At 45.2% G+C, this 13886-nt stretch overlaps 1 protein-coding gene and 1 non-coding gene across 2 annotated transcripts in view; one reads left to right on the forward strand and one right to left on the reverse strand.

The window, feature by feature from the left end:
* CLASP1 (cytoplasmic linker associated protein 1) overlaps positions 1–13886 on the forward strand; it is a 262760-nt gene that overhangs the window by 87909 nt on the left and 160965 nt on the right. Inside the window, exons 3-7 of the mRNA XM_078070663.1 lie at positions 2532–2610; positions 4174–4277; positions 5667–5758; positions 7667–7742; positions 12838–12935. Of these exons, the coding sequence (XP_077926789.1) occupies positions 2532–2610; positions 4174–4277; positions 5667–5758; positions 7667–7742; positions 12838–12935 (449 nt within the window). The remainder of the gene's footprint in view (positions 1–2531; positions 2611–4173; positions 4278–5666; positions 5759–7666; positions 7743–12837; positions 12936–13886) is intronic.
* LOC118540024 (U4atac minor spliceosomal RNA) lies at positions 1849–1974 on the reverse strand. The gene has a single exon (XR_004919431.1). It is a non-coding gene; the product is annotated as a U4atac minor spliceosomal RNA (small nuclear RNA).

Genomic DNA, 13886 nt, shown 5'->3' on the forward strand with positions numbered 1-13886 from the left:
TAATGTTTAGGACAGTTTTGATTTACAGAAAAATTATGAGGGTGGTATAGAGAGTCGCCATGTATACCACACCCAGTCTCTCTATTAACATCTAACATTAGTATGTTGTTACAATTAGTAAACCAATATTTTTTTTTTTTTTTTTAGAGAGAGAGAGAGAGCACAAGTAGGCAGAGCGGCAGGCAGAGGGAGAGGGAGAAGCAGGCTTCCCGTGGAGCAGGGAGCCCGATGCAGGGCTCGATCCCAGGACCCCGGGATCATGACCTGAGCCGAAGGCAGACGCTTAACAACTGAGCCACCCAGGCGCCCCAATTAGTAAACCAATATTGATGCATCATTATTAGCTCAAGTCTTGACATAGTTTATTCAGATTTCCTCACTTTTTTCCTACCGGCTTTTATCTGTTCCAGGATCCCATCCAGGATACCACGTTACATTTAGTCATTATGTGTCTCTGGGCACCTCTGGGTTATGACAGTTTCTTGGACTTCCGTGTTTTAGATGACCTTGACAGTACTGGTCAGGGACTTTGTAGGATGTCCGTCTATGGGAAGTTGATGTTTTTACTCATGATTAAATTGGGCTTATGGGTTTTGAGGAGGACATCACAGATGTAAAGTGTCATTTTATTTTATTTATTTATTTTTTTTTAAAGATTTTATTTATTTATTTGAGAGAGCGAGAATGAGAGACAGAGAGCACAAGAGGGGGGAGGGTCAGAGGGAGAAGCAGACTCCCTGCTGAGCAGGGAGCCCGATGTGGGACTCGATCCCGGGACTCCAGGATCATGACCTGAGCCGAAGGCAGTCGCTTAACCAACTGAGCCACCCAGGCGCCCGTAAAGTGTCATTTTAATCACATCACAGCAAGCATATATGCTGTCAACATGAATTGTGACTGTTGATATTCACCCTGATTGTCTGGCTGAGGTGATGTTTGTCAGGTTTCTCCAAGGTAAAATTACTCCCCTTTACTTCCATACTGTACTCTTCTGGAGGAAATCAGAGTGTGATACCTAAATCCTCTTTAGCTGATAAATAAAGCCACTATTTTTTAAATGTTTTATACCATTACATATTTTTTAAAAAACTGTTTACCAACCAATGTTCTCTTTATAAAAAATTTTTAGAATTATTTCCTTTGATATCTTCAAGGTGCCAGTACCTTGCAAGGACAGTTTATATCCTGATTGGGCAGTTTTGAAGCAGTGGATTCCAAGCAGTGGATTCCAAGCTGAATAGAAAAGCCTGCAGTCTTTGCATTTACAAGCTGCAAAACGCAGTGGCAGATAGATGAAGGCAATCATAATGACATCGCTTGATGTTAGGGTGATTAGGTTAGGGTTGCCTTAGTCTTGTTCATTAATTTGTTCTGTAAGATACTGGGCTACTCCACTTAGTTTTGAACCATGTTTTAGTAAAGTTGCACAAAGCAAAACTGCTTCCTACTGAGAAAGGTTTGTAGGGAGGACTGTCATTTTTAAGGTGGTTTAATACTTTTTTAAACATGTCTCAATGCTTTTGCTAATCACGTACCGAAGCACAAAAGCGGGTTTTATAATAATCAAGCTTGCTTTCGTACATACATTTTGGAGAGTATAGTGTATTAAGTAGGTTAACCTGCTGAGCAATTGGAGAGACCAAACAGGATTAGGATCATTGAATTTAAAATAACTACCACAGTTGGAAGTTCTGAAAGACGTGAAAAAACACCGCGTATCGACGTTGAGTTTAGAGCTGGCGTTGACATCGAGCACTCTCTGGTGATACAACGTGGTATTGCAGTTCAGTTCGTAAACGTAATTAAACTGTTATTAAACTTAAAAGTCGTGGAAAAGAGGTTTTTCTTTTTTCCAAAAATTGCACCAAGGTAAAGCAAAGCTCTAGTTGGTGCGGGCGTGTTGTTCAGGCGTTAGCAGTACTGCCCTCACTAGACGTTCATTGGACAGTAGCGCAACCCCAAGAAAAGGATGGTTGGTGGTAATTGTGCATGCGCTGGAAGCAGGAAGCGCCAATACCGGGTAGGGTTGGGGTGACTAATTTTCAACTCCCGGCCTAACTGCCTGGTAGCTAGTATACCTATGATGAGCGCAGCTGCCGAAGCAAATCAGGAACTTCTTGTTTTCTGAGGCTTCTGAAGGTCGCGAACAGGCTGCTTGGTTTTACCCAGAAGGCCACGCACCAGCTGCGAGTAATTTGCATACGCGCTACTCGCCGGGGCGGGGCCGGCAGGGGGCAGGGCCGCGGCTCGGGCTTCCACGTTGGTCTAGTGGTGCCCTGCATGTGGCCCCGCTCTGGCTGTTTTTTTATTTCTTTTCATGTCACCTTACGTTTTCCATTTAAGCTGTGAACAGCTCTTTGTGTACCAGAGCAGCCCTCTTGACAACCAGTTTATTCTGCCAGTCGGCATGCGCTCTCCGGGCTGTCGGACTGCGTCTGAGCCAGGAATGGGGGGGCGTCCTGGGAGCTGGCGGGCCAGAGCGTGGGCCCCGAGGCCGGCGGCTAATGTGTTCCCGGTGTTTCCCCTTACAGGTGGTTCTTCTCGGCATGGACATCCTGTCCGCGCTGGTCACCCGGCTGCAGGATCGGTTCAAGGCGCAGATTGGCACAGGTGAGCTGTGGGTAGGTGTGGAGCGGGCCCCCACATTCTCCACCGTCCAGCCCCCAGCCTTCGCTCCAGTCTCTTCCCAGATCCTCCACTTAGCCCGACCCAACCCTCCGGGCCAGCGGCCTCCCTCACCCCCCACCGCACCCGCCCTTCTGCTTTAGTTCTCCCACCCTCCCAGCCAGCCTTTAAGTCCTCCTTCAGTCTCTCCCTGCTGGGGCTGCACCACTGCTCCTCCTACCCTCCTGGGGTCACCCCAGATCCACCCGCCTCACCACACCTGCTGGCATGTTCACGTTTTTGTTTTTCCCATACCTTTGTGCTGGTTTCTTCCCGCGTTCGTGTTCTGATACACAGTATTACTGCTAATTCTTTTATTCTTACACAGGTTCTTTTTTTTAAATTTTATTATGTTATGTAAGTCACCGTATCTTACAGATTCTTATACAGATCAGCTATCACATTTTAGTGCCGACAAAATCATATTTGCAGGTGTTGAGAGGCCTTGTTTTCCCATTTTTAGAAGGCCTGCAAATCCAGTGCAGCTGTGTTTTTTTCAAGATCAGTAACTTAGGTGTTAACTGTTTTTACTTCGGTCATAAATGTTGTTACAAGTGTACCTTAAATGATCACTCTATTTTGGAGGGTAAACGATGTCAGCAAAATGAAATAAAAAATAAGCGCTTTCATCGTTTTAGAGATGATTTAGCCATTTCTAAATTCCTGACCTCTGGGATTTCATAATGACAATATAAGCGCCAAGCAGCCCCGTTTGCACAACGGTTTCCTTACAGAGCTTCTCAGTTTGGGTTGCTGTGTGTGTATTTGTTATTTTCTGTTAACTTCCTGGTCAGTGTGCTCTTTCAGATAAGGTTAAGAACTCTTTTCCCATTCTGGCATTAACTATCTGTAAATAAAAACCTCCCTTACTTTTAGAAAGTTGATCTTTTAATAGCATTCCATTTTCCTCATAAGTTAGCTGAGTTGTTCAGGGATATTTCTTGTAAACGAAAGGTTTATAGACTCTTGGAAGAAGCTAAGTAAACTGACTTCTGGTAGGTAAATGCCGTTGGAGCACTAGCTGATAGCCCACACCTGGGGTGGGGAGCTGGACTCTATCTAATACACATGCACGTATACTCTGTAAAATTACACGCAGTGTAGATGAGAGATTGAGTCATAAGTGCCTTCTCCTCCTACCCCCAGCGAATGTGCTGGAGCCCTCTCTTACCTAAACTTCCTTTTGTGTTGACTCCTTCCTGCCAGGGTCTTCCACCGACATCCATTTTAATATTTCACCAGCTTAAAAGCGTGCTGGGAGCTAGCTAGAGGAAGGTCGGTTATGGAAGAAGACAAGTAGTGTGTCCATGCAAAGGATTTTGCACATTCTTAGAGTAAGCTCCTATAAATTTTAGTGAGGAGAGTAGAACTGTGAGGATTGGTGGTTCTAGAGTGGTGTACATCATTTAGGCCAGCATTTTGTCTTCCCAGTAATTGAAATACCCAGTTGGTGACTGCAGACCCCCCAAAACAGGCTTTTGTTTGATCAGTTTGCATTTTGATTTTCAGTGCTGCCAAGTTTAATAGACAGACTGGGAGACGCTAAAGACTCTGTGCGAGAGCAAGACCAAACTCTGCTGCTGAAGATCATGGATCAAGCTGCTAATCCCCAGGTAGGGCAGGGAGGTGCTCCACGGCCCTCTGGCATGTGCTTCTGGCTCCCATTGGGCTCTGCACTCAGTGGGGAGTCTACTTGAGATTTTCTCTCTCCCTCTCCCAGCATGTACATGCTCTCTCTCTGGGGGGGGGGAGATTGAATTTCTTTTATTTATTTTTATTTATTTATTTATTTTTTTTTAAAGATTTTATTTATTTGACAGAGCGAGATACACGGTGAGAGAGAGAACACAAGCAGGGGGAGTGGGAGAGGGAGAAGCAGGCCTCCTGCAGAGCAGGAAGCCCGATGCGGGGCTCGATCCCAGGACCCTGGGATAATGACCTGAGCCGAAGGCAGACGCTTAACGACTGAGCCACCCAGGCGCCACCTTTCTTTTATTTTTTATTTACTTTTTTATTTATCTATTTATTTATCTATTTTTTTATTTTAGGGAGAGAGTGTGCGTGAGTGGGAGGGGCAGAGGGACAAGGAGAGAGAATCTTAAGCAGGCTCCATGCCCAGCGCTGAGCCCATCTAGGGGCTTGATCTCACCTGAGTCAAAATCAAGAGTAGGATGCTTTAACCGACTGAGCCACCCAAGTGTCCCAACATTTAATTTCTTTTAAGCTGTTGTGTTTCACATGAAAATTTTCATAATATTTAATTTGTCCCTGCTCACCTCCCCCCCCCCCCCCAATATAGGATGTTTTAAAAAGAAATAGCAAAGGGTATACTTTGACTAAAATAGTGGGCTTAACATGGGTATTGTGTGCTTGGTTGAATCCATTAGACTCTTGAGCTCGTTTGTGTAATTGTCTCAGTTTCTATGAAAAGAGGTGGTTGTGCTATCTGGGGAGTCAGGAGGCCTGGCTGGAGCCCTCATTCCTGTCTGCTAGTGAGTTGGGTCTGCTGGGACAGATGGACAGAGGGACACAGCCCTGCCTCCCAGGCTCCACCCGTGTAACGTATGGGGGTGGGGTGGTGGAGGGATCAGAAAAAGCCATTCAGGGAAGGTAAAACCCAGAATGTCTTAAAAGAGGAGCAGATGTGTGACTTGTGGATAAGGTGGGGACAGCTGTTCCAGACCAGGGGAGCAGTAGGGGTATGTGCCCTCTGGCAAGTCACCCAAGCCTCACTTGGCCTTACTTTCCTCACCCATGAAATGGGGACAGGTACACCTTCCTTTCAGAGCTGTTGGCATAATTAAGTGCAGCTCTGTAAAGGAATGTGTTTGGAAAAACTCTGACCTGATACAGAAATACAAGTTGCCATTTTTCAGTACGCCCTTGAGAGGGCGAAATGGATTGGTTGAGGCTGGGGCTGACTTGGCACCTGTTGAGAGGTCCCTCTTCTGTATTAAATGAAAGGCTCCTCCTCTTCTCACCTGTCCTCTTGTCACCTACAGTACGTGTGGGACCGAATGCTGGGAGGCTTCAAGCACAAGAATTTCCGGACTCGGGAAGGCACGTGTCTCTGCCTTGTTGCCACACTCAATGCGTAAGTTTGGGCAGGGTTCGAGGGTTTCCTTGGCCGAGCATTTTTATTTGTGATTTTGTGTTTCAAAGTGGCTATGGATTTCTGGAAGCTGCAGAGAAATGTCCTGGGAAGTGCTGTGCTAGACGGTCCTTCACTCTTTACATCTTGCGTGTCTATAGTGCAAGCGACAGGAGATCGATACTGATGCAACGCACAGGGCTTTTTCGGGTTCCTGTGGTGACACACACGCATTGGGTGTGCAGTTCTGCCCCGTTCTGTCATGCGTGTAGCTCCAGGGAACCCCCACCACCGGCGAGGTACAGACCTGGGCATCGCGGCCAGGTTCCCTCATGCTACCCCCCCTCCCCGCCCCCCACAACCACTGATTGCTCACCATCTCTATGATTTTATTTCAAGAACTTTATATAAACGGAATCAAACAGTGTGACCCTTTGAGATTGACTTCTTTCTCTCAGCATCATTCCTTTGAGGTTGCATATGTGGGGTTGCCTGAACAATGCTTCATTTCTTCTTCTTGCCGAGTAGAATTCCATGGTACAGATGGATCTGTTTGTGTCACCATTCACCTGTTACAGGATGTTTCAATAGTTTCTGGTTTCTGGCTGTTACAAGTAAAGCTGCTGTGAACGCGTATACACCTGTTCCTGCAGCAACGTAAGCTTGCATTTCTCTTGGGTTGGTGCCCAGGAGTGCCACTGCTCGGTCATCTGGTAGGTTTAAGCTTAAAGCAACTGCCAAGCCATTTTCCAGAGGTGTCTGTACTGTTTTACATTCCCACCAGCGATGTATGATTCCGTTTTTTCATATTCTTGTTAGCACACTGAGTGTTCTGTTTTTTATTTTAGCCATTTTGATGGGTGTGTAGTGGTATCTCTTTGTGGTCTTAATTTGTATTTTCCTAATGATTGTTGATGTTGAATATTTCTTCACGTGCTTATTTGTAGGAGAGGCGTTTTTAAAATAGAAAAATTACAAGTCACCTTCTCTGATTATAAAAGTGATACTGTATATGTCAGAAAATTTACACCAGGAAGAAAATAATGATTCGGTATATTTCTACCACCTTCACACAGTCATGGTTAACTTGTAGTGCATTTTTAGTCCAACCTGTAAAGTTATATTATTTTCAAAAACAAAATTGGGATAATAAGGTTTATGTCACCTTGTAAAATTTTCCGCTCAATATGTTAGCATTTTCAGTACCATTACATTTGCCCAAGTTTGCATCTTCTTAAAAATGTTTCTAGTTTTTGATCACAGTGGTTTCACTTCTAAGAATGTATCCTAAGGAAGTCGTCAGATTAGCAGAGAGAGTTGTATTCACAAGGGCTATTTGTGCTAGTGTTTATGACAGCGAAAAGTGATCAGTGACTTCCGTGCTGTCCAGCAGGGCAGGGTTTAGCTGGAACCCTCTGCGACCACTGTGTCAGCGTCTTCCCACTGAGCAGTCATTAACTGAGCACCAGCTGTGCACAGGTGGAGAATTAAGCGAGGAGGACCCTCAAGGGAATGGCGGTTTAGTTGAGAACACTGAGTTGGGCAAAATAGGAACTGCTTTGTGACAGAATGATAATAATGCAGGGGCATCCGTATGTGAGGCAGGCAAGACTGTGGGAAAGGCTGGGGCCTTGGCTTGGCATTGCAGGTTGGGAGCCAGAACGGAGAGAGCCCCGAGTGCCAGGGAGGAGGCACGTCAGTGAGCAGCATGGAAGGTTTCGAACTTTGTGCAGAGGGATGGGGCCTTTGTGGCGTGCTTATTTTGGAACCAGGTGGGCAGAAGATGGGGAAGATGGGAAGGAAGGGGAGTCGAGGTGTGAGGGGGCGATAAGGCCCTAGGGATGGAGAGGGAGGGAGGGCTGTTTCTTTTCTTTGTTCTCACCAACAGTAAAACACTCCTTTTGTTTTCAGCTCTGGAGCACATACTTTAACACTAAGCAAGATTGTGCCACATATATGTAATTTACTTGGAGATCCAAACAGCCAGGTGAGTGTATTTTCGTGAGAAAGAAGAATATTGGTTATAGACCATTAAGATGCATTCTGGTGTTCTGTGTGTACCTGATAGGTGGGTGGGACTTTATTCATGTTTATAATGTTCTGATTATTGTTCCAGATAATTAGCATTAATGCCCTCTAGCATTTTTATAAGATATCATTGGTGAATGTGGTGGTCACGCTGCCCTGTTCTCTGTATGGCTGAGGTCTCGCTAGCCTGTAAAGTGATGTCACGCAGACCAGCCTCCAAGATACTGTCCCTCTGGTCACCCACTCTCCAGCCAAAAAGGGGTGGGCTTGGGGAAAAGTGATCAATGCTGATTGAAGTCAGTCAGGCATTGCCTCTTGGGGTAAGGAGATTGATTGGAAAGGGCCTGAGGGACCTGCTCTGAGGGGATGGAAACTTCCTGTATTTTGTTTGGGTGGTGGCCACACTGGTGTATGTAACATGCTGGTGTATGAAATTCCTCAAACCCTAACGAAGTGTGGATGGTATTTTATGTAGATCTTAGGTAAATTCAGAGACCAAACACCAAAGCACCACTTCCTTAGTGTAGGGGTAGGAGAAGAGCCAGTAATCCGTGGGCAGTCACCAGGCAGGTCACAGAACTTTCCAAGCCTGGGCTTCAGAAGTGCCAGTTCTCCCACGGGTTCAGTTCCGTTTATCACCGAGAGTCATTTTTATTATGATAATTAGCTCTTTTTTTTTAGAGATTTTATTTATTTGACAGAGAGAGACACAGCGAGAGAGGAAACACAAGCAGGGGGAGTGGGAGAAGCAGGCTTCCCGCTGAGCAGGGAGCCCGATGTGGGGCTCGATCCTAGGACCCTGAGATCATGACCTGAGCCGAAGGCAGACGCTTAATGACTGAGCCACCCAGGCACCCCTGATAATTAGCTCTTATGAACTCATAAGAAAAACACCTCATTAGATAAAGGGGCCGAAAATCAGAACAGTAACTTACCAAAGAAATACACGTGGTACACAGGCATCTCATTTTAAACATTGATGATTGCTAACGTGTCCCCAGAGAGGTTGTGCCAGCTCGCCTTCCACCTTCCCTGGCTCCCAGATCCCTGCGGCTCTTGTCCTTCCTTCTTCTTGGCTTTGCCCTTTCTTGTCCCTGCTGCTGTTTTTCCCGTCCCCAGCCCCTCCTCTGTGCACTGCCCGTGGCTTCTCCGGGTCTTTTGATTGCACCTGCTTTCCTCTTGCCACCCACTCCTTTACTCAGCCTTCACTGAAAGTACAAGACACTGGAAGTGGAATTTTGAGATGTTTTAATTTACTGAAGCACGCTTTATGTTTCAGCATTAATTTAAAGAGAAACTTTTTTTTTTTTTAAATTCTAAGTTACCGAATGGGTTATTTTGCGTTTTCTCCCTTTTTGGTCTTGTTCCCATTTTTGTTTTCTGTGGGGGAAAAAGAAATCCTTTATCGAGGTCACATGTTGTGGTGATTGCTACTATCACGTGGTATCCTTAAGTCGAGCAGGAAAGCCAGCCTGGCTAGCTGAAGGTCCTCGTTCCTAACTCAGGCGCTGTCACTGGCCCCTCGGGTGATGTGACACTGAGCACTGGGGCACAGTGAGGTCGGTGCTCCGTGGGCAGCTTTGGGCAGTCTGTCGCAGACAGAGCCGGGATACTCCAGACTGCGCACTCAGACAGTCATCTGTGATTCACATCTGCCTTGTCTGCACACGTGTACACGCACGCACAGACACGCACAGTCCACATTTCCCAGAACCCTCCCGCCAGGGAAGTTTACCACCCGCTTCTCTGCTGTTGATGCACTGAATCATTCCTCCTCTCGGGGGACGTGTATATGCTGCATGTGCCTGTGCTCTTGCCTTTACTTTAATCTTCTCATTAGTCTTTCCTGCTGTGCGCCCCAGCAGGTGGCTCGGCTCCTCTGTATCCCAGTAAACAGCGGTCCTGGGAGGAAGGTCATAGATCTGAAGACCTCAGGTTCTGTAGAGCCTTCAACTCAGGCCTGCCAGGTAGCGCTTAATGTACTGGGGCTCTTTTGTAGTCCCAGTGGCCTGAAATATTGGCGTTCCTTTTTAATGGCGAGCCTGAGGGTGGGCAGGAGCAGTGTGGGGCCCGCATGGCTGTGTTAGAAGTGAACGCTACATTGTTGCGCCTTCAGCCTGAGTGAGTTGCTTGTACAGAACTTCCCTTCTCAGTTGGAGTATAGCACTTTGTAGGACCAAAGAAAATGTGCTCTGCCGTATTTCCTGAATCGAGGGTGCTTTAGACCCTCAAATGCTGTCTGACCCTATAGCTTTGTAAGCCTGAGGAATGATGATTTTAAAGGCTAAGGAGATTGGTGTAGAAGATGTAGATATTCTACTTCCACTAGCCTCATGTTGAGTGTTTTATACACACAACATACAGGTTCCAAACTGCTGGTCTGAAACCTAATTGCAGCCTAATGTGCATTGTGTGTCTGTGTAACGTTTTAGTTTTACATTTAAGAGTTTTGATGTTCTTACATTTGGAAGATTTGTATTCCCCATTTCTCTCGAAAGATTAGATATGGCAGAGCCATACCTAAGGGTGGGTGACGGTGGCTTGTTTGCCCGACCCTCCATTTTCCCTCTTCTCTCTGCCAGCAGGGTCCCCTGCCGGAGCCATTTGTCACTGTACACTCACCTGGCTCCACCCAGGTATCAAGGTCCCTGCCTGGGCCGTGGAGGCACTTTAGTTTGGCATCTACTAGACACTCAGATACTTGTGGAATGAATTTGTTATTTTTTCTAGCCCTCAAAGCAGTCCTCAGCTCACAGAGGAGAAAATTGAGACTAAAATAGTTTATATATTTGATCCAGGGTTATACAGTTCCTACATGGCCAAGGGAGGTACTCAGGTCTACTTTGATTCTAAGGCTGGTCATTTTTCCACTAAATCTCTTAAACTCCTAATGGTCCAGCCTTTCTAAGTAGGGCGGGATGTTGCTTGCTCATTAAGGTGATGGGCTCTGAGCAAATGTCATCATTAGAAAGTGAGCCGAGTCATCTTCAGGACACAGTGGCATTAACAGCTTGTGTAGTATGTGCGTGTTTCCATATAAAAATGATGCCTAAATTCAGAAGGTCTTTCTTTTCCCAAATAAATTGATAATCTGTATTAGTCGGCTTGGGCCACCATAACAAAATACTATAGACCGGTAGCTTGAATAGAAATACATTTCTCGCAGTTCTGAAGCCTGGTAGTTTGGGATCAGGGTGCCAGCATCGTCTGGTTCTGGAAGGGGGTCTCTTCCTGGTTTGCACACTGCTCCCTCGCTGTGTGCTCACGTGACCTCTCTGTGCCTGTGTGGAGAATGGCGGCAGCTCGTGGGTGTCTTTTCTTACAAAGACACCAATCCTATTGTGTCAGGGCCCTATTCTTATGACTTTGGTTAACCTCAATTATCTACTTAGAGGTCCTGTCTCTAAATACAGTCATGCTGGGGGTTAGGACTTCAACATATTGGGGGGGGGAATGCAAACATTCAGTCTACATAAAGTTTGCCCTTTTCCACCATAAGGGGAAAAATGATCAGTGAAGTTACCTGTCCTATAACCTATAACACTCGTAAATCAAGAGTAGCCTGTAGTATTGAGAATTGTAAATTGTATCCCTACTTCCTTCCTCTGTCTTTTGTTCTGTTTTTTTTTTTTATGTTAATCACCATACGTTACATCATTAGTTTTTGATGTAGTGTTCCATGATTCATTGTTTGCATATAACACCCAGTGCTCCATTCAGTACGTGCCCTCTTTCTCTGTTATTTTGATGTCATTGCTTGAGACCAAATACAAAATCATGTTGCTCCCCTGTCTTTGCCTCCTGAAGTAAGTACCCATTTCCGCTCCTCCCCAACCCTCACAGGCTGGCCTTGGTTCCAGGGTATACAGAAAGTTTTTCCCCCCCATGTTTTTATTTACAAAATTTTAAATCTATAGAAAAATCTTAGGACTAGTGTTAACATCTGTATTTACCAGTTAACATTTACCAGTTAACATTTTTGTCGCATTTGTTTGATCTCTACCTGTATGTATACACATACCACACACAGAAATACACTCTTTTTCTGAACCATGATATTTTTGCTCTGACATGATGTTTTTGCTGAGATACTTCAGTGTAGATCTCTCAATAACAAGGATATTTTCTTATATAACTACATGTTATTTTCACATCTAAGAAATTTAACATTGCCAGTGATGGTAATGTTTGATGTACGATCCATATTCAAATTTCCCTGATTTTGTTTGTTTTAAATCTGTTCTGTTTCTTAAGCCTTACTTATTGCTGCTTTCTTATCTTAGTTCATATTTGTGTTTTTCCAACTACTTACTTGCTCTTCTTGAAGCACAGGCCATGCATCTCTGCTTTCATGCCTTTGCACCCAGGCTGTACCTTGTTTGGAACCTGTCTCGTTCCATCTTTACCTGGTAAAATGCTGTCCCCTAAGCACATTCTAAGTGGTTCCTTCCTCTTCCAGAAAATGTTCCTTGGTATTGTCTAGTGTGCTTGCTCCCTTCTCTAAACTGTGTGAGCTCTTTGTATTTCTGAATATTTACTACATCCTGCTCTGTATTAAATGTAGAATTTATGGACTACCGCCCCCCATCCTCACTCCCCCCAAACCCCTTTTAGGACTCTTAGCTTCTTGAATACAGGGCTCTATGTATTATGGCTTTTACTACCCATTTTTGTTGCTCACTAAGTATTTTATTGAGTTCAATCTAGAATGCTTTTTACATGAAGTTTTGTTTTTAGTATAATTCATTTATTTGTAGTATTTTCTGTTTTGGGAAGATGGTCCTAAAATTCTGGATTCCTGACATCCTCTGAAAGAATTGAAAGCACTAAGGGATGTGGACTTTAACGCGTCTACAGGGAGGGGACCCGAATTTCCTCTTTGGAATTGTACCAGCAACATGGCTTTGTCTAGTCAAACGTCTATAAGGGGTCGTATCACAGCTGTGTTGGTAGATTGGTGATATACTCGGGCAGGCGTACAGCCTGTTGTGTCCCAGCAGGAAGCGCCGTGGACTGACACAGAGCAGCTGTAAGATCTCTTCTTTTACATCTAGGTTCGGGATGCAGCAATAAACAGCTTAGTGGAGATTTACAGACACGTGGGAGAACGTGTGAGGGCAGACCTCAGTAAAAAAGGATTGCCGCAGTCCCGGTGAGTTCAGACTGTCTTCCTTCCTTCTGCTCTTCCCACCTTCTTTCTTCAGTTAACCTCCTGGTTTGTACTACTTAATTTATGGTGGTGATTGTAGTCGGAGGTCTTGTCCAGATCGTGTGTCGGGGCCCCTCCCATTCAACGTCCTCAAAAGGAGGACTTTCGCCCAGACATCTGGCCACGTCTTGTGCCATGTATTGATTTTAGAAGCATGTTTAAAATTGGTATTGAAAAATTCAGCATTCTTTTGGCTCATGTAGTTCTATATCTTGTTTGCACCAAGTACCTAGTATAGTAGGTGCTTAGAATATATTTGTTTGAATTAATGAAGCCTTTCCAGAATGAGTCTGGATAGAAATAAAGAATAATAATTCTGGAAAGCATCTTTGAAATGGTAGTGTTCTGCCAGTCTCAGTATGTAGAGGCCAATGCAAGGGCATCCACGCCTCATTAGATCCAAAACCACGTGAGTCCACGGATGTCTCTGTTGTCGTCAACATTTTAAAGAAAATAATGAACGACTGGATATCTATAATTTCAACTATGGTGGAAGAATCTTAAACCTTTTGTGCTCTGCCCCATTCCTTTAAGGGAGAGAGTAATGTTGAAGTCCTGGGAAGCTACACGTGGCCTGGGCTTCTGGAGCAGCTTGTCTGGGCCTGTCACCATGTCCCTGGAGACAGCAGAGGCCCAGAGACATGAAGTGACTTGGGAGAGCACACAGCATGAGTCAGAGCTCAGAGGGAAGCCCTGTTCTCCTGGCTCCCCTTTTAATTTTCTCTGCCCCATTTCATAAGAGTTTACAGAATATTGGGAGTCCAGATATGGGTTGGGATTTTGAAATATACTGGAGTCCTCTGTCTTGATGTCCCTTAATTTGCTATGATGGAAGCGGGCCCCTTACCCTAAAGTAAGGGTTCTGTGAACAGGCAAGTCGGGCTATACTCTATG

The sequence above is a fragment of the Halichoerus grypus genome, chromosome 4 (assembly GCF_964656455.1).
Source record: "Halichoerus grypus chromosome 4, mHalGry1.hap1.1, whole genome shotgun sequence".
Classification (NCBI taxonomy): domain Eukaryota; kingdom Metazoa; phylum Chordata; class Mammalia; order Carnivora; family Phocidae; genus Halichoerus; species Halichoerus grypus.